Source organism: Microcaecilia unicolor, chromosome 3, assembly GCF_901765095.1.
Source record: "Microcaecilia unicolor chromosome 3, aMicUni1.1, whole genome shotgun sequence".
NCBI classification, from domain to species: Eukaryota; Metazoa; Chordata; class Amphibia; order Gymnophiona; family Siphonopidae; genus Microcaecilia; species Microcaecilia unicolor.
Genome location: NC_044033.1, coordinates 413,488,011 through 413,512,033, shown reverse-complemented (window position 1 = coordinate 413,512,033; position 24,023 = coordinate 413,488,011). Strand labels below are relative to the sequence as shown.

The 24,023-nt window shown below is 41.2% G+C and overlaps 1 protein-coding gene across 1 annotated transcript in view; it reads left to right on the top strand.

The window, feature by feature from the left end:
• The window catches only part of KLHL29 (kelch like family member 29), a 915,027-nt gene that overhangs the window by 659,372 nt on the left and 231,632 nt on the right, over positions 1-24,023 (top strand). Inside the window, exon 7 of the mRNA XM_030195140.1 lies at positions 20,512-20,650. Coding sequence (XP_030051000.1) covers positions 20,512-20,650 — 139 coding nt within the window. The remainder of the gene's footprint in view (positions 1-20,511; positions 20,651-24,023) is intronic.

The following is a 24,023-nucleotide window of genomic DNA, read 5'->3' as shown; positions in this document are numbered from 1 at the left end:
TACCCCAGTGTTATTCATTGACAATAATAGCCTGATAGTGGGGGGGAGGTGGGGTTAACCCATGGACATAGGATAGGAGAAAAGCATTGATTTGTGCTCATCAATAACTTTGATAATATGTAAACAGTTGTAATGCCCCCTTACAGGCCTGCTCCTAGATCCAGGGTCCAACCTGGCTGGAGCTTCCTGAATGCACTCTGTTGGTCCCTTACTTGTCGCTCAGTGCCTCTACCCGGGGAACAATAATGTTAGTGTATAGGCTTACCCTCTTCCCCCCCCCCCCCCCCCCCCCAAAGGACAAATCTAAAATATTGCTGTGAACAGGGCTGGCTAATAAATTCATCAGGTTTTATTGAAGTTTTTACATACACCTCTATATACACTGGATTTCTTATCACATCAAGCGGTGTCTATTCCTATACCCTTCAAAGGTCTTTTTCAAGACCAGAATATTTACTATCAAGCGATTTTATCCGGCATGCTTTGTCAAGTAGCTCTCTGAGACAAATTAGTAAGACTCCTAAGGAAGGCACTTAGTGCCGAAACAGGGTACCTTGTTGAATCTTCAATAAATCATTTTTGGAATTTGATTGTTTTCTGTCATTGAAGAGCCTGGTTCTGTTCCCACTACTCTTTTGCTCCTGTGATTGCTCGTGGGACATTTTCTTTGCCCACTTCAGTGGTCTTATTGTTTCCGATCTCACCTTTGTTAAATGTTTCAGACATATTCATCTATGTGCTCCCATGATTTTTCTGAATTCTATTTTTCTGTCTCACTGTGTTTGCAAACGTAAGTGTAATGCCCCTGTAGTGGGCGCTCCTGGATTCGGGGTCTGACCTGTTTGGAACCTCCCGAAGGCAGTCTCTGTTGGTTGCTTACTCGCTTGGCGCCTCCACCTGAGGAAAGAAGCATTAGCGTGTGGGATTACCCTCTCCCCTCCCCCCCAGGAACCATAAGAGAGACAAATCCAAAGGGGAATTGCTGTGGACTAGGCTGATTGAATGCCACAGGTTCGGCTGAGGTGGGTGTTCCAGCTCTGGGATGGTGTTCTGCAGGTTCAGGATACAATTGCACTCTCTCAGGTCCAGTGATCACACTGGAGTCAGCAGTTTATGTAAAAACTGAAACTGTTTATTCTTCAACTCGGCAAAAGCAGGAACATCAAACCTTATCAACTCTCCAACATTGAATGCAAGTCTTTTAAAACCACATTGTGATGGAAAAAATGGTTGACAATATGCGTACTTTCTGTTATGCTCTTTGAGATCTAAGAAGTATGTGTTATTGGAAATTTCATTAGTAAAAGACTGGATATACAGCTACTAGTGACCAGATATTGAAAGGACTGGCCCCTCAAAGAATGGCTTAAATTACCTACATAGTTAAGAACAGGAAGAAATCATGTTATTTTTAGGGAAAAAAGCTGAACATCTGAATATTCTTTTTATGGTGAATTAAGGTTACAGTAGTTTTGATTACATTTAATACAGGAATATCATCTAGGTATGGGCCTGGTTTATCTCACGCCTGTCATGACAGGAATGAACCTCATTCCTAAGCCAGGGCATGTGGCGTATGATCCCAGTTTCTCAAATTTATTGCTAATGCTCACCAAAGTACTCGGTTTACTTTATGAGGTGATAAATGATATTTAGATTTGTTCATATTTAATGAAATCTTTGGATGCAAAATATAAAGTCTGACCTTCTTTTTTGGATGTATGTGGTATACAGACATGCATCCAAAAAAGAAAGGGCCTGCTTTGCATTGGGCTGCTGCCCCTCCCCCACCTACCCCACCGATCTCTTCCCCCTCTGCACCCCTCACCCCCGTGGGTCAAGCATCGCTCCTTCTCTCCCTCTTCCCTTCTCCCCCGTGAGTTAGCAGCAGCCTGAACATTTTTGGCCAAGCTGTGGGTCTTTTCTCTTCCATTTCTCTCCCCCCCCCCCCCAACACGAAATTGCATCAGAAGAAGTAGAGTGGTAGAGGGAAGATCCGAAAGCAGCCTGTGTTTAGGCGGCTGCCAGTAACACACACAAAGTTTACAGAACTTGGGGGGTGGGGAGGGGGAGAAGCAAAGAAGGAGTGATGTTGGACCCAGGGGTGTGGAGGTAGAGGGGAGAGAGATTGGGCCAGGTGAGAGATGATGGACTCATGGAGAGGATGGAAAAAAGAGAAGAGAAGGCTTCAAACATTTGACCAGATGAGGTTAGAGGCTAGGATTTTGGCATACTTTATTGCCTCCTGAACCAGTGTCTCGCCTTGTCCAAAAGTTAGGTTGGCTCTGCAGGGATCCATCCGTTGATAGCTAGGTTATATGTCTGTCATGTGAATTATCAACTTCATAAATCACCTGCCTCAAATGCCCTCAGAGAAGCAGGGCATAAGTGGCATTATAAATTAAACAAAACACAATTACCTTACAAAATTTAAGCATCCTTGAATCACATGCAAAAGGTAATTTTATAACATTGCACCCGCTATTTGAGAAAGATCCATAGACACCTATTTTGTTCCTATTTAATAAAGACAAAATAGACACCAATGTGCCTTTCTAAAATAGGCTTGCATAGTGTCCCCCAAATTCTCTTGCATAAGTTTATACCTGCTCTGAAGAAGGTATGCATGCGTGTGTGTGTTTTTATTTATTGTATTTGTTTTTTTGTTACCCTTGTTGGGTAAAGGCGGGATATAAATAAAATAAAAATGTGTTCTGTGCATGTAGATACATATGTTATAAAATATGTGCAAACACTGCAACCCCAACCCAACTCAACCCCTCCCAAACTACACCTCCAGGATTGCTATCTTGCTGTGAGGCAGCAGGTTTATAAGAACCTGTTTCCACATGTAAAGCATACTTCATATGTGGAAAAAGCTTTGTAAAATTGAGACCATAGAGAGCAGTGGTGAGAATAGGGCTGGAAGACCTTGGTGGGCAGTACCACCTGGGTGGGGGGGAGGTTACATATTGGAACTTATGTTCTTATCTACTCAAAATTACTGGTTCAAAGATGGACAACAACAAAACTGCCTTGAGTGAGGAGCAGTATGCCAAAGATCAGTGGCGTAGCCAGACTGCCAATTTTGGGTGGGCCTGAACCCAAAGTGGGTGGGCACAAAATTTTCTCTCTAACCCCCCCCCCCCACCCCCCCCCCCCCACCCCCCCCCCCAGCAAAATGTAGTCACACTCAGATACATTTGTCACACAGGGTAAAGTGCTGCTTTTCAGTGCATCCGATTTCAGACAATTTATTTAATAGCCTAATCCTTTTCAGTGAGCTTTCAGAGGCCAAAACCTCCTGCCTCAGGTCAGTATAATGCTGTTACGGTATCCTCTCCTGACCTAAGGAAGGAAGTATTGGTCTCTGAAACTTATTAACACCATATTACTTTATCCTAAATTAAAAATAAAATTATTTTCTTTACCTTTGTTGTATGGCCATTTACTTTTTCTCATTGTGTTGCTCCCAGTCTCTAGATTCTGCTTTTCTTAGTTTTCGCTTGACTCTTCTGCCAGGGTTTCCTGGCCATTTCTCATTTTTCTCTCCTTTTTCTTTACTTTCTTCAATATTTTTCTGCCTCTCTCTGTGTCCAGATTTAATTCATTCTTACTATCCATTCTTTAATTTCCTTCATCTACTTATGGCTTTTCATCTTTTTCTCACCCTTGTTCTCCCCATGCCCCTTCCTCTTATTCTCCAATCTTTCACTACTCCCCCTTTCCATGCAGCAGCTCTCCTCTTTCTCTCCCCATCCTTCCAGTGTCTCACCTCTCTCTCCCCATCCTTCATAGTCTCCCTCCTCTTTCTTTCTTTCTTCTGCATCCTTCCATCCAGTGTCACCTCTTCTCCTACCCTTCCATCCAGCATCTTCCCTCTTTCTCTCCCCATCCTTCCACCCATCTACCCTCTCTCCTGATCCTTCCAGCTAATGTCTCTCTCCCTCCTTCTAACCAGTGTCTATCTCTACCCTTTTCTGTTCAGTGTCCCTTCTCTCTCCACATCCTTCCACTCTTCCTTTTTCTCTGCATCCTTTCATCCATCTCCCTCTTTCTTGCATCCTCCATCTGTTTTCCCTCTTTCTCTCCCCATCCTTCTGTTTTCCTCTTCTCTGCCATCCTCCATCTGTTTTCCCTCTTTCTCTCCCCATCCTTTGTTTTCCCTCTTTCTCCCCATCCTGCCATCTGTTTTCCCTTTCTCTCCCCATCCTTCTTTCCCTCTTTCTCCCCATCCTGCCATCTGTTTTCCCTCTTTCTCCCCATCCTTCCATTTTCCTCTCTTTCTGCCATCCCCATCTGTTTTCCCTCTTTCTCCCCATCCTTCCATTTTCCCTCTTTTCTGCATCCTTCCATTTCCTCTTTCTCCCCATCCTGCCATGTTTTCCCTCTTTCTCAACCATCCTTCCATTTTCCCTCTTTCTCTGCCATCCTCCCATCTGTTTTCTTTCTCTCCCATCCTTCTGTTTTCCCTCTTCTCTGCCATCCTCCCATCTGTTTTCCCTCTTTCTCTCCCATCCTTCTGTTTTCCCTCTTCTCCCATCCTGCCATCTGTTTTCCCTCTTTCTCCCCATCCTTCCATTTCCCTCTTTCTCCCCATCCTGCCATCCTTTTCCCTCTTTCTCTCCCCATCCTTCCATTTTCCCTCTTTCTCCCATCCTGCCATCTGTTTTCCCTCTTTCTCTCCCCATCCTTCCATTTCCCTCTTTCTTCCCCATCCTTCCATTTTCCCTCTTTCTCTGCCATCCTCCATCTGTTTCCCCTTTCTCTCCCCATCCTTCTGTTTTCCCTTTCTCTGCCATCCTCCCATGTTTTCCCTCTTTCTTCCCCATCCTTCTGTTTTCCCTTTTCTCCCCATCCTGCATCTGTTTTCCCTCTTTCTCTCCCCATCCTTCCATTTTCCCTCTTTCTCCCCATCCTTCTGTTTTCCCTCTTTCTCTGCCATCCTTCCTTTTCCCTCTTTCTCTGCCATCCTCCCATCTGTTTTCCTCTTTCTCTCCCCATCCTTCTGTTTCCCTCTTCTTCCCATCCTGCCATCTGTTTCCCTCTTCTCTCCCCATCCTTCCGTTTCCCTCTTTCTCTGCCATCCTCCCATCTGTTTCCCTCTTTCTTCCCATCCTTCCATTTTCCCTCCTTCCCCATCCTTCCATTTTCCCTCTTTCTCCCCATCCTGCCATGTTTTCCCTCTTCTCTCCCATCTTCCATTTTCCCTCTTTCTCTGCCATCCTCCCATGTTTTCCTCTTTCTCTCCCCATCCTTCTGTTTTCCCTCTTTCTCTGCCATCCTCCATCTGTTTTCCCTCTTCTCTCCCCATCCTTCTGTTTTCCTCTTTCTCCCCATCCTGCCATCTGTTTTCCCTCTTCTCCCCATCCTTCTGTTTTCCCTCTTTCCCCATCCTGCCATCTGTTTTCCTCTTCTTCCCCATCCTTCCATTTTCCCTTTTCTCCATCCTGCCATCTGTTTTCCCTCTTTCTCTCCCCATCCTTCTGTTTCCCTCTTTCTCCCATCCTGCCATCTGTTTTCTCTTTCTCTCCCCATCCTTCATTTTCCCTCTTTCCCCATCCTGCCATCTGTTTTCCCTTTCTCTCCCCATCCTTCCATTTTCCCTCTTTCTCTGCCATCCTCCATCTGTTTTCCCTCTTTCTCCCCATCCTTTGTTTCCTCTTTTCTCTCCCATGCCATCTGTTTCCCTCTTTCTCTCCCCATCCTTCTGTTTTCCCTCTTTCTCCCCCATCCCATCTGTTTTCTCTTTCTCTCCCATCCATCGTTTCCCTCTTTCTCTGCCATCCTCTGTTTTCCCTCTTTCTCTCCCATCCTGCCATCTGTTTTCCCTCTTTCTCTCCCCATCCTTCCGTTTCCCTCTTTCTCTGCCATCTCCCATCTGTTTTCCCTCTTTCTCTCTCCCCATCCTTCTGTTTTCCCTCTTTCTCCCCATCCTGCCATCTGTTTTCCCTCTTTCTCTTCTCCCTCCTGCCATCTTTCCCTTTTCTCCCATCTTCTTCCCTCTTTCTCCCCATCCTGCCATCCATTTTCCCTCTCCCATTCAGGCCCACCAGCACCAGCTCCCATTGCCGGCCACTGCTGCTTTTCCTGATGAGCAGCAGGGCCGGCGCTACAAAAAGAAGCGCTCAGCTGACTGAGCTGAGCACCAACGTGTCGCTAAGGACGAGAAAAAATGTTTTTAAAAAAACGCGGCACTGCAGGCAGCCTCGAAGCATTGGCTGCTGGCTCTGTGCAGGCTCCTCCCGTCTCTTACATCACTGCCCCTGTAGCGAAGCAGGGGCAGTGACGTAAGAGACGGAAAGAGCCTGCAGAGCCAGCAGCCAATGCTTCGAGGCTGCCTGCAGTGCCGCGTTTTTTTAAAAACATTTTTTCTCGTCCTTAGCGACGCGTTGGCGCTCAGCTCAGTCAGCTGAGCGCTTCTTCTTTTTGTAGCGCCGGCCCTGCTGCTCATCAGGAAAAGCAGCAGTGGCCGGCAATGGGAGCTGGCGCTGGGCGGGCCTGGGCTGGAATTGGGTGGGCCTGGGCCCACCCAGGCCCACCCGTAGCTACGCCCCTGCCAAAGATGGTAAAATTAGTACAATTGGCAGCTGTGACAGCTAGAGCAACATACATGGAAACAATTGCTCCTTATTTACCATTATCTCCTATCTTACTATGTAAAATCCAAAGCAAATCCAAGTTGGGGGGGGGGGTTGATTTTTTTTTTTTTTTTTTTTTTTGCTGCTGAAAAAAATAGATATTGGGCAGACCAGGTGGACTTTATTATACCCCTTAAAGCAAAACTATCTTAACTTCAGGAATCAGGTGCAAGCTTGGCTCTTCTCCTAAGCTTTTAATGGAAGAAGCAACTAATACCAGCTGCATATACTGTAACAGGACTTATCTCCTCCTCCTTTAGCGGAGATTATTTTCCTGCACCTTTTCTGAATCCACATGCAATTTTTCTTTAAGAAGTCACCCTTATTTTCTAACTTCAGCTACTCTTTCTGTCTACATGTTCAACCTCCATTTACAGCCTATACTGTCTGTTAAAATGTTTTAATGTGTATTGTGTTGACATTCTAATTAGAATTCTATACCATAATATGTAGTACTATTGAATATTTGTACTGCTGTAATTGTCTATTGGCTATGTCTAGCTGCTTATTGCCGTACACCATCTTGGGTGGATGTCTTCAAAAAGGTAGCAAATAAATAAAGATAAATAATTAATGCTATGTGATGATGAGCACTCTTTTACTAAGCTGCATTAAGTAGCTAGTGTAGGTTCTACTGCATGGAAGACATTAGTTATGGACACACGTCAACACACTAACGTCTACCATGCATTAAAACGAGCATTGTGGTACAAAAATCTGTGCTGGCTCTTTAACGCAGTTAGGGGCAGAAACTGGGCATGACATGAAAAGGTCAAAAGAATGGCTGGCTGGGACTGCTGGTATATGCAGTGGCGTAGCTAGGTGGGGCGCCAGGGGAGCGGCCGCTCCCCCAAACTGAGTTCTGCCGGTGCCTACTTTTTTTCGTCCTGTTGCACTGAAAATGTGCGCCGGCGGAAGTCCGCTCTCACTCCCCCTGCGCCATCACCCTGCCTCATCCTGGCTCCGCTTCTGGGTATATGGGTCGGTAGTATATGCTACCTGTCACGATCATTGATAGCACAGCTGCACTTAAAACCACCCCAAGAGAAGGGACCAAGAGCAGCCATGCTACTGGCACTCTAGTAGTATATTCCAAAACTTTTGAGAACTCAAACCACTTACATAAAGGACATTCGTCAAAACTTATATGTGGTGTTACAATGAAATGGTTTTTAGACCATTAACTCGAAGAAAGAGAGTATCAGAGGGGAAAAGCCTTTGTACGTTAGCAGTCTGATATTATTGCATTAACAAACTCACATAACAGTCCTTCATTGGCTAAAAAACCCTCTGTGTTACGTTCCTTTTTGCTCTTAAATATTTTCAATTCAGTAACTTATACGTGTTTGACATTCATAATATTAGGTTTTGTCATTAAACTCGAGTATAGCATATATTCTCAAAGTATTGATAAAGTTGCAAAAAAGACACTTAAAAAATATCTACTCATGATAATATCATCTGACGGGGTCCCGTTTCGCCCATCAATTTTGTCAGGTTTTATTAAGGAAATCCATATGTCATAGCAACTATCTTTACTGCTGAATCTGAATAGCAAACACTGGCATAAGATTCCACATCATAACTTGGTCGCTATTCACAGATTACCAAATATACTGATTTAGTGTTATTTTTTATATTTATTTTTTCAGCCCAGCTCACCAAAAATTCTCTCCCATGGCAAAACGCACGCTAAATAACTAACCATAATCAGATATCTTCTACTAGTAAAATTAAATACCTCTGTAAACCCCAAAAGTGCTTACTTGTGCTGCAGCTTCAATTTCTTTGCTGCTAGTCAAAAGTATCAAGATTCAAAGATGGTGCCCTTATTTAAACAGGATGCTCATTAATTCATGATGTCGCCTGTCATTTAAAATGTAAAGGAACGCTGCCCATTGAATCGCCGTGTTTAAACCTTTAGGTTATAAGTTTTGTAATTTGAAAATCCATCGTTGCTCCAACTGAAGGAGATGTCTGGCACGATCACACCCCTCTTATATTGATAGTCACTTGATCAGTAACAAATCTTTGAAAATGGGTGGTCATGTTTAGTGAAGCTGCAGTGTGCGACTAATGAAGATCCAACTTTGGGGGCAAGATGGCGTCTAAGAGAGGAGACGTGATGTGAGAGCTCCAGAAAACTGCAAACGCGTCTTTTGCAAGGGGGCACTTTTTCTCCGTTTTTAGATGGGGAAAAGGAAAGGGAAGTCCGGGGTGAAAGCCTCTCCTAACCCCGGAGGTAATCCTGCTCTCAAACAGATGACGCTTGACTAATTCAGAACTCCACCACCGGGAGTGCGAAGGCCTGCTTTGATTGATCCTACCTGCTCGTCAGGGAAATCCAGTGTTGAAGCAGCCTCTTTAAGTCCGCTTTTCCAACCTCCACCTCTGAGACCCGGTAGCAGTGTGATGATGCCAGCTGAGCTCCGAAGCTGGTAATTCTGCCTCGAGGGCTGGGAGAGGACCTGTCGATTCATCAACCCCACTGGAATTAACATCACAGAGGGTAGAGATGGCTGAGGCCCTCCCTATTTCCTCTACTAAGGGAGCTGCTCCTGAAAGTCCCGGTCTGATGGTAAAACCGGCGGTTGTAACACTCGATGTACTGTGGGAAGCTATCCAAGCTCTAAGTGCCTCGCTTCAGCAGGTAAATAACTCATTCAAACAGGAACTATTGGTTTTAAACCAATTTAAATTGTCCTCTAATGAAAAAATTCAAATAAATGAACAAAAAATTGTAACACATGATAATGAAATAAAAAAATTGCAAAGTTCTGTTGGGACTCTTATCCAAGATAGGAATATCCTGGATAAAAGATTGGAATATCTGGATAATCAAACAAGAAAGAACAATCTGAGATTCCTTAAATTTCCTAAATCACCGCTTATTGCTCTGATTGAAATGTTGAGGAAATACTTCACAGAAATATTAGAAATTCCTAAAGAGGTATTTCCTCCAATAGTCAAAGCATTCTATATTACCAGGACTTCTACTTCTGTGGAGACTCAACAACAATTGAATCTATCCGAATTCTTGGAAAGTTCTCTCGAGGCTATCACAGACCGGACAACGTTAATTGTTACATTTGCTTTCGAGACTGACCGAAACAATATTTTGAGATTATATTTTAAGCACATGTCAGCACTATTCTATGAATCTAAAATACAAATATTCCCTGATCTCAATAGAGAAACTCAGAAAAGAAGAAGACAATTTATGGGTCTGAAATCAAGGATTCTTGAATTGAATGGGTCGTTTCTCTTAAAATTTCCCTGTAGATGCCTGATTTCCTTAAACTCTGTTAACTATGCTTTCTTTGATCCTAAAAAACTACAGGACTTTATATTATCACATGAAGACAGAGCGGCTGGTAGTAAAGATACCCCCACAGTTTGAACACTGGAAATCGCTAGCTGCCTATTCGCATTTCCCCCTCTTAATTTAAATTTATTTACTTAAATAATTTATTAGTATCTTGCCAAAGAAATATTGTGGACAAACATCTAATTTTTTGGTTGATTTATTTTATATTACTAATACTATGTTATTTCTTTGTTCTTAAAACATTTATTCAATGTAAATGTATTAATGAAACTTATACATAAAGGGGGGGGGGGGGGAAAGAAGATCCAACTTTGGGGCTATTTATACATGACTTATGCTCCAACAGCCTTGTACGTAGCTTTCTGGTGGTCTTTCCAACATATAGTTTATTACAAGGACAACATAAGACATAAACTACGAAGCTTGGAATTACAATCCATGTTAGATTTAATTAAATATTTCTGTTGATCAACTGGATTGATGAATTTGTCACAATGTACACTTATAGCGCTAGTACTGCATAATGCCACATTTTACATGTCCACGGGGTGCCTTAATTTCTGAATTCCATCTCAACTGTGTTGGACTTAAAATCTCCTTTAGATTTTGGCCCCGAGAAAAGGCTAAACGGAGATTACTACGTGCAAACAATGGGTGTGTGTTCACAATATCCCAATTTTTCTTTATTATATTGCTCACCTCTTCCACTCCTCTAAAGAATTTTAATACAAAACTTTGTCTCCTCATCTCTCTCTCTCTCTCTTAATTCAAATCAATAGCTGATTTCTTTGCACATTTGCAGAGATCCATTTTTTTTAGATGTCACTATACTAAGAGATCAAGATACTTTGAAAACTTTGGTATTTAAAAAGACCAACTGACAGAAATACTCTGTTACAATACAGGATCAAGATACTTGGAAAACCTCAGTATTTAAAAAACCAACTGGCAGAAATACTCTGTTACAATACAGGAGATGTCATCTGAAATCCTTAAAAAACGGTTTACCATACTCACAGTTCTTAAGGTTTAAAAGGATCTGCACAAATATGAGTGATTTCAAGAAATCTGCAAAAGAAATTGGCTATTGATTTGAATAAATGGGGATATCCTTCATGTGTAGTCAAAAAAGCTTATACTACAGCGAAATTTAGTGATAGAGACATCTCTTATTAATGGATAAGTGAGCACCAGTTGACATAGAAGAGAGAGACGAGGACACAGAAATTTTTGTATTAGAATTCTGTAGAGGAGGGGAAGAGGTGGGCAATATAATTTAAAAAATTGGGATATTGTGAAATCATACCCATTGTTTGTACGTAGCAATCTCCATTTAGCCTTTTCTTGGGGTCAAAATCTAAAGGAGATTTTAAATCCAACACAGTTGAGATGGCATTCAGAAACTAAGGCATCCTGTGGACATGTAAAATGTGGCAAATGCAGTACTTGCGCTATAACTGTAGATTGTGACAAATTCATCAGTCCAGTTGATCAACAGAAATATTCAATTAAATCTAACACGGATTGTAATTCCAGCTTCGTAGTTTACATCTTGTGTTGTCCTTGCAATAGACTATATGTTGGGAAGACCACCAGAAAGTTACATACAAAGCTGTTGGAGCATAAGTCATGTATAAATAGATCCAAAGTTGGATCTTCATTAGTTGCACACTGCAGCCTCACTAAACATGACTTCACCCATTTTCAGAGTTTTGTTATTGATCAAGTGAATATCAATATAAGAGGGAGGTGATCGTGCCAGACATCTTCAGTTGGAGCAACGATGGATTTTCAAATTACAAACCTTAGAACCTAAAGGTTTAAACAGGGCGATTCAATGGGCAACATTCCTTTAAATTTTAAATGACAGATGATGTCATGAATTAATGAGCGTCCTGTTTAAATACGGGCACCATGTTTCAATTTCAATACTTTTGACTAGCAGCAAAGAAGTTGAAGGTGCTGCACAAGTAAGCACTTTTGGGGTTTACAGAGGTATTTAATTTTACTAGTAGAAGATATCTGATTTAGTTATTTAGCATGGGTTTTGCAATGGGTGAGAAGTTTTTGGCAAGCCGGGCTGAAAAAATAAATATAAAAATTAAAAACACTAAATCAGTATATTTGGTAATCCGTGAATAGCGACCAAGTTATGTTGTGGATTCTTATGCCAGTGTTTGCTTTTCAGATTCAGCAGCATAGCATAGTTGCTATGATATGGATTTCCTTAAGAAAGCCCGACAAAATTGATGGGCAAAACGGGACCTTGCCAGATGATGATATCATGAGTAGACACATTTTTAAGTGTTTTTTTTTTTTTTGCAACTTTATCAATACTTTGACGATATATGCTATACTCAATGTGTTTGACAAAACCTAATATTTTGAATGTCAAACACGTATAAATTATTGAATTGAAAATATTTAAGAGGAAAAAGGAACGTAACGGAGGGTTTTTAGCCAATGAAGAAGAGCTGTTATGCAAGTCTGTTAATACAACAATATTCAGACTCCTAACGTACAAAGACTTTTTCCCTCTTTGATACTCTGTTTTCTCGAGTTAATGGTCTAAAAATCATATGACATTAACATACTTTCATTGTAACCACAGTATTGTAAAACCACATAAAAGTTATGACTCTAGTAGTGCAGCCACAGACCAATTTGGTAGAGATCCTCAGCCCCTCTCCCCCCCCCCCCCCCCAATTTGATCCCCTCCCCTGATCACTTTCCCAGTCCCCCTTGCTGCTAGATACTCTACCTCAACTCAAGACTCCACCCACAACATGGCAAGGAAATCCTCCTCTACAGCCTCTGAGATTTACCAGGAAGTGGCTTTTGGTAGTCTAATGAGCTGCGGTGGGAGTGTTCTCTCGCCACTCCTGCCCTGCCCAGTTCTGGGATTCAAAATGGCCACCACTACCACTCATTGTAGTCTCATGGTACTATTTTTAGGGGGCTTCCTTCCTTGTAAGGAGTTAGCCACAGCAGGTGTGGAGGAGGACTGCCCCTGCCCCAAACACTACCTACTAGGGATTTCTGGGGTAAGTGATGGGGGGGGGGGAGCAGGGGACTGTTCTATTTTGATTTTTTGGGGGTGGGTGGGTCAGGGAAGGGCTTTGCTCCAGATGAAGGCCTTTGGCTTAGGGGGGTCTTGAGTCAGAGCTGTTCTGATCAGAGTATAGGGCCTTCCATTAGGGTGGGATTGAATGAGGGAGGGGGGTTCTCTGACCACATACTTTTGTTTTCTTTTGGTATGGGGCAGTGCTGAGACCCACATTACATGTATTGGCAGATAATGCAAGCCTGTGTGGAGTAAATGTCTGCCCTGTGTAGTACACCCCATATTCAGGGCCAGATAAACATTATATTGGGCCCTAAGCAAACATATACTTGTGGCCCCCTACCATGAACCCCAATTTACTTTTGACCTTCCTAAAATTCTATTCAATTTCCCTGCCCCCTCCTTCCCCATTTTTTATTCAGGGCCTGTCCCCCACCCCATCCCCATTTTACCTTTACAGAAGTAGCAGGAAAAAGTGTAATCTAGCTGTGGGTGTGGTGACAGTAAGTTTGAGTGAGCATGATGACTATACAAGCACATGTTTTGATTGGAGAGACCTAGCTGTTAGAGCTGGAGATCTGCCAAGTCATCCAGAATAAGTTAGCCTGTCAAGGAGCATCACTATCTATACCCTACCCTCATCAGAAGAAATTGAATATCCAACAGTGAGCCTTCTCGGTAGTAGCCACCACATTCTGGAACTGACTCCCAGAGGGGCTTTGCCAAACTCAAGACTACCTCTACTTCAGGAATCAGGTGAAAGCCTGGCTCTCTTCCCAAGCCTTTAATACAGTACATGCAGTGATTGACTATCCACTTACTCCACCTTGTGCTAATTTACTGCACACCATGGGGTTCATTTTCAAAGCACTTAGACTTACAAAGTTCCATAGGTTACTATGTAACTTTGTAAGTCTAAGTGCTTTGAAAATACGCCTGACATGTAACTTAGACTTTTTCCTCACATCTTATCCAACCATACTTATAATTGAAGGGCTTATTTCCAGAACCTCTAAGTCCATACTTAGAGGGTTTTGGATTAAGCCCTTCAATTTGACTTCAGTTTGGCCTGTCTATATTTCTCAACTGCACTTGCCCCCTTGCCTAACCTATTAAGATGTTTCCTTGTATTGTATATACAGCGTTAGCATCATATCTGTTTGAATATTCTAATGTGTGCCTATTAAGGTGTTTCATTTGTATTGCTCTGACATTGTATCATATCTGTGCTATACTTGTGATTGGTCTTCGATACTACCTACCAAGACATCATTTGTATTCTACTGGCATTTATCATATTTCTGATATAAACTTATAACAATATTGTAAGACAAACATGTATTTCTGATACTGTTTCATGTTTGTCCTATTACCAGGATTCAAATTACCATCTCCAGGTTTTCCTCACTGATTGTCGTCATGCTTTTTTTTTTTGTTCCAATTACTGTTTATCCTTTTAACAAAATTTGTAGATTTTGTCAAGCTGTACCTGCTGAACACCTCCTTGGGCTGCATCTCTTCATAACAGTGGTGAATAAAACCCAATAAATAAAATAAATGTCACTCAGGAATTATAGAGCAATTGTACCCTACCATAATGGCACTAATTTCCAGGAGTCATACAAGAAGGGCCTGCCTAAGAAAAAGCTGCACCATAAACATTGTGGTAAGCACTAGAACATCAATACATCTATCAAAAACTAAACAAACCAGATCAGTACTGATTGATCCAGCACAGACATTCAGTATTAACATAATATCTGGTCTCTTCCACACATGCTGAACACAGACAGACTCTCACCAAATGTAGAATAAGTAACAAAAAACTAAAAATAGACATATGTAGACAAAAATTAAACCAAACTCCCAAGAAGTCAAACTTTGCACACAATACACCACCAGAGAAACAGTAGCATGTGTTCTCCTATACCAGTGTTTCCAAATCCAGTCTTGGGAGTACCCCCTTTGTGAGTCAGGTTTTCAGGATATCCACAATGAATATGCATGAACTTGATTTGCATACACTGCCTCCGTTATATGCAGATCTCTTTCATGCATATTCATTGTGGATATCCTGAAAACCTCCAAGACTGGACTTATGAAACACTGCCCTATACTGTGCAAAATATAAAGATAGCAGGTGTAAATTTCAAAACCTGACACATTCCAAGTACTGCATTACAAATTAAATATGGTGTATTGTCCTATCCAGAGGAAGGAAGTTTGGCTTCTGAAATCTAAATGAAAAATGTATTAACTTAGTCCAATAGAAAGCTATCACCTTATTTTCCATTTTTTATTTATATTTAATTTGTAATGTACTGTTTGTAATTTACACCTGCTATTATATTTTTCACAGTACAGGGGAACACATATCACTGTTTCTCTTTCTGTGGTACTGCATTGTATGCAGAGTCTATTGGCTTAAGGGTTCAGTTTAATTTTTGTCTGCACATTTGTTTTATTTTTATTTATTAACCTTTAGAGTATAATAACCAGCTAAGTGCCGCAAAATATTGTGGTTAGCTCCAAACACAAAGCTGCCTATCTTGGGGGCATTCCGGGGGCGGAGTCAGCAAGAGGCTGCGTAAGTGCTGATATTCAGCACTTAAGTGGCCAGGGTTAACACATAAATGGGACCGCATATGTCCTATTGTTATGTGGTAACCCATGGCTGCTTAAAGTGATGAATATCAATTTAAGCGGCTGTATGTTAACTGGCTTAAAAATAACCAGATATTCAAATCCAAAGCCCGCACAGGTCCAGCTTTGAATATCAGGGAATAATGCCATCGACATTGAGCAAAACGTTCACTGATGATGGCTGAATATTGGCACCAAAATTCTTTTTTCTACCAGTGTGATCTAGTCATTTAATTTTTGTATTCGTGTTGATTCCAGTCTCTGGTTTCTCCTTTCTTTGCCTTCCCTTAACTCTCTTGCCAGGGTTTCTTGACCATTTTGTCATTTTTCCTCTCCTGTCTTTTTCACTTCCTTCATTGCATCCATCTCCAGCATTGATCTTGCCCTTTCAGTTTCTACCATTTATTTTCTACCTGTCTGTCCAGATTTTGTTTTCAATTTCTCTTTTTACTGCATCTACCTACATGTTTCCATCTTTTCCCTCACCCTGGCCCTCCCAACACCCATCCTCTCTCTCTCTCTCTCCCATCCCGTGTCTCCATCCATTACATACGTGTGTGTGCCTGCCAGGTCTCGCCGTCTTGGAAACAGGAAGTTGACTTCAGAGGGGGTGGGACTACAGTGCTAGTAGTCACACCCACAGAGACTGTGGCCCCGCAGTTTTTTTTCCTTTTTCCCAGATGCATATCTAGGACTGAATGTGCTCCCCTAAAACAACATCTCTCCCAAAGAAAGAGGGTACCCAGGGGAGGGGGAGGGTGAACCCCTGTAGAGCTCTAGTAAAAAATAAATAAAGTCCAGACCTATCTAGAAAACCTGTTATAATTGAAATTGAAATGCAAGATACCAAAGATACACATTTCATAAAGCTTAAAACTAATACATTCTGAAAAAATACTTTTTTTTAACCTTTTGTTTTCTGGGCATTGCTTTACTCAGTGTCGCTTTTCTGTTTTTCTCTATTTCTTAACTCCTTTTCCAGTATCTCCTGTCCTTTTGATATTTCTTCTCTCTGTGTCTACCATCTATCTTTCCTCTACATCCCTTATCCATCTTGTCCCTATATTCTCCCCATGTTTTGTGTATGCCCTCTAGTGCCCCTATCCTCCCCTCATATTTATCATCATCCCTTCTTTGTCCCTATCCCTCTCTTTGTGTTCAGCATTGTCCCTCTGTGTTCCTGTGTCTAGGTTCCCTCCATGCTCGTATTTGTTCTGTGTCCCTGTCCCTTCCCATGTCCAGCTTCTCCTTTTCTCCTTTACCCCAACCCCTTTGGTCCAGCATCTCTGTCTACTCCACAAGGACTGGGGAAAAGATGCTGGGCCAGTCTTTCTCTTCCCTCTGTTTCCCCCACCCCAGGTCCAAGATTTCTCCACATCCCCTTTGCTTCCAGGTCTGTTGCTCTCTCTTTCCTCTGCATCCCTCACCCAAGGTCCAGCATCTCTCCCCCTCTCTTCCTCCTTTCAGTTGTGTTGGTCCCAGTCTCTGGTTTATGCTTTCCTCATCTTCTCTCAATAACCTTGACAGTATTTCCTGTCCATTTATCATTTCCCTCCTTTTCCTTTCATCTTTCTTCAATTTATGTTCTTCCTCTGTCCAGATTTAATTCTTTTTTACTATCCAGTCCGTAATTTCCCTCATTTTACTGTGTTTACCTACAACTTGCCACCTCTTTCCCTCACCCTGGCTCTCCTATTTCACTTCTTATTCCCCAGTCTCTCACTAACTCTAGTTAATTGGCCTCTCCTCCCCCATCCAGCATCTGCCCTTTTTCCCTCTTCCATCCAGCATCTGCCCTTTTCTTTATTCCCCTTCCATCCAGCATCTGCCCTTTTCTTTATTCCCCTTCCATCCAGTGTCTGCCCTTTTCTTTATTCCCCTTCCATTCAGTGTCTGCCCTCTTTCTCTGCTCTCTTTCATTAAGCGTCTACCTTGTTTCCTCCCTCCTTTCATCCAATGTCTGTCTCCTCTATTCCCTCTTCTATCCAGAATGTGCCTTCTTCACTTGACCCTCCATTGCCCCAGGTACAAAAGAAACAATTAGTGTGAGCACCTTAGGAGTTGAAAAAAATGCCTATATATATAATATGTAAAATGCTTTGATTGTAACAAAGAAATGCAGTATATCAAATCCCTTGCCCCTTTTCCATACAGCATGTGACCTCTCTTCCCCTTGTTATTCCAGCATCTGCCTCCTCTCTCCTCACTTCCTTCCAGCATCTGCCTCCTCTCTTCTTGGCTCTTTCATCCAGCATCTGCCTGCCACTCTCTCCTCCTCTCCCCTCTTCCATCCAGTGTCTACCCCAAACCAGCAGCAGCAGCAGCACTGTACATTCCAACTGCTGGCTCTGCCCCTGGAACAAGTAATGACATTGGAGAGGGTGGACCAGCAGCCGTACGTATGTACGGTGATGTCCCGCGACGGCTGTATTTTGTTTTGGCGCTGCTGTTGCTGGTTTGGGAAAACAGGAACAGCGGAGCAGGTCCCTGTGCACTGGCTGCATAGTAGGCCAGAACTGTGTGGCCTCTTACCAAAAGGTGCATAGCCACACAGTTCAGAGGGAGCAGTGTTGGTGTGTCATGTGGCACTTATCTGTTTAAAGTGCCACTGACTATATGAGTAAAATAAGTAGTTAAAGGGAATATGGTTAACTTTTACTGTGATTATACTGAATATCAAACCCTGACCTCCGCCACCCCCCCCCCCCCCCCCCCAAAAAAAAAATATTCCAAACCATTTAACTGGCCAGGAATGGCACCTGGCCGGTTAAATTGCACTTAACCAGCTATCTGACAATATTCTGCGGGATTATCCCTGTTGAATATTCTGGGTTAGCACCTAGGATATAACCGGCTATATTGCACGATACAGCCACCTATCCCTGAATATTCAATTCATATCCGGCTATTGTAAGCGGCCAAATTGGGCTGCTTAAATAGCTGGTATATCTTTAGCCAGTTTAAAGTTAACCGGCTATCTTTTAATATCAACTTATCTGGTTAACTTTAACTGGCTAAAAATAAACTGGATATTCAATGCCAGTCACCGGAACGACCCAGGATTGTCTGGGCTGACCTCCAACTACAGGAGTTAGCTGGGCTCCCTCCCATGGTCTGAATATCAGCCCCTAAGTCAGTGGTTCCCAAATCTGGTCCTGGAGGAAGGTTTAGGAACCACTGCCCTGTTAAAAAAGCAGATGTACATGCATGCTCTCTGTCAATTGTCAATCCTATTTCCTCTGTTATGGGTGTGACCCAAGCCTGTTCTTCCTTTCAAGGCTATATGTATAATGATGTGTTCATTCTCAAGAGAAGGCTGACCTATTTCAGCCCTGCATAATTAGCCTCCCAGGTACTACTTTGTTTCCATTATAAGCTAGCTAGTTTCAAATGTGGATGTTGTGTTTGTTTACCTGGGTAGAACATCTAGTTCTGAAATTTCCTTTTATGCTTTTCTCTCTCTCATTTCCTTCTAAGATGTGTAAATTTAATTTTACTTTCTTAACACCACATGCTGCCAATTTTTCTCAGACTTTGTCCAGAGACTGCCTGTAGTGAGACAGTAGACAAATATATAAGACTGTGTCTACAGTTCAGAGAAGAGTATGATGCTGAGTAGATGTTGACAAATTATTTACTTGATGCAGTACAAGCTAAGGATCCTGACCTATTGCAAAACAAACAAGTGCAAAACCTATATTTAATTTGATTTTCTTAAATGATGATTTACCACAGTTCATTTCTTTTTTTATTTCCACAAGTATAAAGAACTCGAGCAGCTGACATTTTTTGAATAAAGGCTTCACAATAGAGGTTTTATTTCTTCTAGTAACAAACATGTGTTTTTGATACTGATTTAAATATGTAGTGCAAAATATCTTTCACTGTTGAGCATGGAAATTGTCTTGCCAATTGTTCTTGGTGGCAGAATCACTTTAGAAGTACGAAACGAAATGTATCCTGCAGCTTTCCTCTGCTCTGAATGGAGATTTGGCGGGTGACAGGGAATGGTGCATCAGGTAGGTCCTACTGATGGTTGCAAATAATTCACAAGGTTATTTCTGGCATTCTTTATGATGCGGTGGAGGAAATTATTGTGTAAAAAAAAAATAAAGCTAACTGAACTTCTGAATGAAACAAGAGGTCTTCAGAGTGGCAAAGGAAATAGTGCCAGAAGGAAAGAGTGCCAAAGAACTTGAAGCCCTTTTGCTATTTAATTTCTGTTCATAGTAATTTCATTGTCATCTTTTTAGGCGATGAAAATAACACTTAATGTGTGCTTTCACTTGTTATTGGAAGTAATGACAAGTTAAATAATATTTTTCTGCCATTATGCTTCACATTTTGTCACTGACTATTCTCCTACCCGTAATATGTATGCATTTAGGATATATTGTTCCTGCAGGTCTTGTGATTTGATTCCTTTGAACCATATCCAGTTCACATACTGTCACATTTTACTTACTATTGATCAAATACATTCAAAAGTCATATGCATTTGGAGAAAACTACATAGCTACATTTTCCATTTTAACAAATTATTTTTAACTTTTCTGTGACAATGCATTATATGTTTCTGATTTGTCAATGCTGAAATATCTTTTTTTAACCCTTCCAAATTTAGGATTTTTTTTCTTTCCTTTTTATTCTTTTTAGTCGTTAGACCTACCGGCTCCTGCTTATTTTATTTTTTTGTGCATTTTGTCCGTGACACCTCTCCTACTTGTCAGTGTTTGATCCACTCTTGCCAACATTATCGACTGTTTTCCTAATTCTCTACTTGATGAAAACTCTTAATTGGAACCCTGGCAATGTCTGTCTTCTCTGTTCTGCAGAAATGTTGAAGGAGCTGAACCAGCAGCGCACAGTGAAAGAGTTTACAGACCTGAAAATTATTGTTGAAGGCAAAGAGTTTGAAGTCCACCAAAATGTTCTAGCTTCCTGCAGCTTGTATTTCAAGGACCTGATTAAAAGGTTTGCCTTCCTTCCAGCTGTGATCTGCTCTGTTCCTTTGTAGGAAGCATTTGTGTCGCTTTGTTTTTTTTTTTTTTTTCCTCCCCTCTCTTGCAGGTTTTATGAAGATTGAATCTCCTGTCACAGAGCCAGTAGCCATTCTTTCCACCTCTTTTGAATGTTTGTTCAAACGGAACACTCCGATCCATTTGTTACATGTCCAGCTTATACATATATCCAGCTTATACAATACAGTTCAGTTTGATCATCAATGTCCCTTTTTTCTGCTTTTAGCTGAAGAAAGTGTCCCATTCTTACATGATCCAATCTTTAAAACCATTATTGAAAATAATTGCTAGAGCATTCCATATATGAGGAAAAAGATAGAACAAGAATTAACACTGTCTGATGCATAAGTTGAGATATTAAATGTGCCATTGACAATTTAGTATTAAATTTCTTGATTTACATGCAAGCATACAGCAACTGCCATTGTCCATATTCTTCCTGGACTTTGCTGTATGCCATATTGTCAACAAGCAACTTAAGTTCAGTAGATGACAGTTATGAGAAAAGTTAATGCTAACAGTATATAGTTGGCAATAATATTTAAAGATACTTATTTGTAAATCAAATATATTACTGAGTTGATTAGTAAACGTTACACACATTTTTTCTGCATGTTTAATTTGAACTAATTCCAAATTAACAAGCATTGCTGTAGCAAACGATAGAGTGGGTCTGTGCACATTTCCAAAACATTGTTTCTATGATTTTGCATTTTCCCTTCTTTGTTTCAAGTTGATTGATTCTTAAATAGTGCATGCTGGGGTTTTTTTTTTGGTTTTTTTTTTTTCATTACATTGGTTTTTCAATTTGTATGCTTCATATCCTTGGAAAGAAATAAGTGATTACAGTTCTGTAATTGGCAAGCTAGAGTAGCAAAGGAAAATCGTATAACTTTCATTTTTCTTTCAATCATCAGCAAATTAATCCAACTGCAGTTTTTGCCTTGCAGCCTCTCTCTGAGCAGCCTTGGAGCCAGGACTGTGCTCGGCGTGGGGAACTAAGGAGCCTCTTGCTTGCTTTCAAATTCTGTACCTACATTTACAAACTAACAAAACAGTGATTGTATTTTGTTTCAGGAAGTCATATTGGTGGGGATGGGTGTTTATTGATCTTGGTCAAACAAAGTTCTTTAGTTTATGTAAATATAAATTAATCACATACACACTGCTGTGCATTATTTATTATGAAAAGTTATTTGCCAAATGATCTTTTCTGTGGATCTAAGGCTTATGCACTCCCTCCCCCCCCCCCCCCCCACCCCAGTGCTTTGCCTTTCCCATCTTCTGTTCTCTTAAAATCTCTCTTCTCATTAGATATGCAATTTACATACCATCTCCCAGGGTAAAGGTTGTGAAAATTAGAAGAATCTCGTTATTGTGCCTGGGACTTTGAATCTCTGTATACTATTCGGAAAGAAAGTTATGATGAATTACAGTGGCTGCTGACTTTATAAACACCAATGTGAACACCAATGTGAACCTCAAGCAGGAGGTTGAAAACTCAATGGCAGTTAATAGTATCATGCCCTATAGTATAGATTTTATATGTGTGGTACTGAAAATCATCATTTAAACTCCAGGGTGTGCCTGGTTGTTTGTCCCATAATATTAAGGAAATGGTATTCTGGCCTTTCTTGTCAAGCAATAAAAGTTCCAATTGAAGTTACTGTGTAGGATGCAAGAAAGTGGCCCCAGTGTTTGTGAAACAGCATGAAAACTGTAAGTATGATATGAGGTAGAAGTGAGAACCCTTGGAACAAACATAGTTATAAAGGTATACAGGGTTATTCAGCCCCCAGAAAAGCCTGCATTAAAAAAAGCTTAGTAAATGAGTATGTGATGGTGCCAAGGTTAATTCTATAGGGTATGTAGGTTAGATAAGGGATGCCAGAGGGGAAAATATATATCCAGCAGCACGTACAGCAGGAGGAACAGCAATTTTACTAAAAACCACATACAAAAAAGAGCAGTATCACTCAGGGTTTTCTTTGTGTATAAATAGTGGTACTGAGAGGGAAGTTGTCAAGCTGCGTTATTTGCCCCTTAATGTGACTTCAAGGCCCTAAGTAATTTGACAAAATTTACCACAGCAACGATTTGAAATAAATTAAAGCTAGATTATAAGGCGAGCTTTCACAAAAGCTGTCAATTTGAAAAGTTGGGCAAAATTTGTTGTACAAATATATGATAGAAGCTCAACTAAAAATGTTTTGAAAGAATAATATAAACAAATTTGTGCCTTGTAAAAGTCTTCATACCCTTGTGCAGTTTTCACATTCTGTTGTCTAAAATATATAATTTAAATTGTATTAAAGTAAGAGTTGCACTGATCTACTGGAATCTGAAAGAACAATTAGACATCGATGGGACAGAACAGGGAGCCCCTCAACCAGGAAAGAGGGGTGTCACTCAGAGGGGTCTTGAGAATCCCAAAGGATAATCCCGAAATCAACACTGAGAGGGAAACCCTGACATTAGAACAGAGAAATTCCCAGCTGTAAGATGGAAGTAAACAAGAGTGCAAGCAGATGGTATTTGGCCAAATTATTCAGTTAAATAAACCACCTTCAAAGTTTCTATAATGCTATGTGGGCTTTGTACTCACAAGAGAAAAAAATGAGATCAAAAAGCATTGAAGGGACCATAGAGAAAACACAGCCTTACACAGCACCGCATTCAGTAAAATAACCTTACCTGGCATCAGGTGGTAACTGGTATCTCTGGGCAACTCGAAACAGTCCAGTTTAAAGTCTCCAGATTCCCATCCACCAACACTGATAAAGAATTAAATGAGCAGGTCACAGGGTGGGAAAGACCAAGGCGATGAAACAAAGATGGTTGAAAAGCCTTTATTAAATAAGCCAATCAAGCCGGATTACAGACAATCACTGTAGCATGGGATTCTACATAGACTGTGTTTCGGTCAGAGCCTTCATCAGGCGTCTGGGTAGCAGCCAAAACTGAGGCAACAGGAGCAATAAGACTCCACTTGATGTCAATAAAGGTGTGATACAGGCAGCACATAATGGCAATAAGAGCTCAATGCAATCCGCAATCTAGGTGCATCTAAGTTACTATCTGAAATCTAGATGCATCTAAGTTACTATGGTGACTTAGATGAACCTAGATTTTGGATTGCATATGATTGTCTGTAAACTGGCTTGATTGGCTTATTTAATAGACTTTTCAACCATCTTTGTTTCATCGCTTTGGTCTTTCCCACAAAGAATTAAATGACCAATTCCCATAGCATTATAAGAAAGTGTTTATTGTGTCAGCACTGAGAGACAAGGATTCAGCAATCAGGTTCTCTGTCTGAACTACAA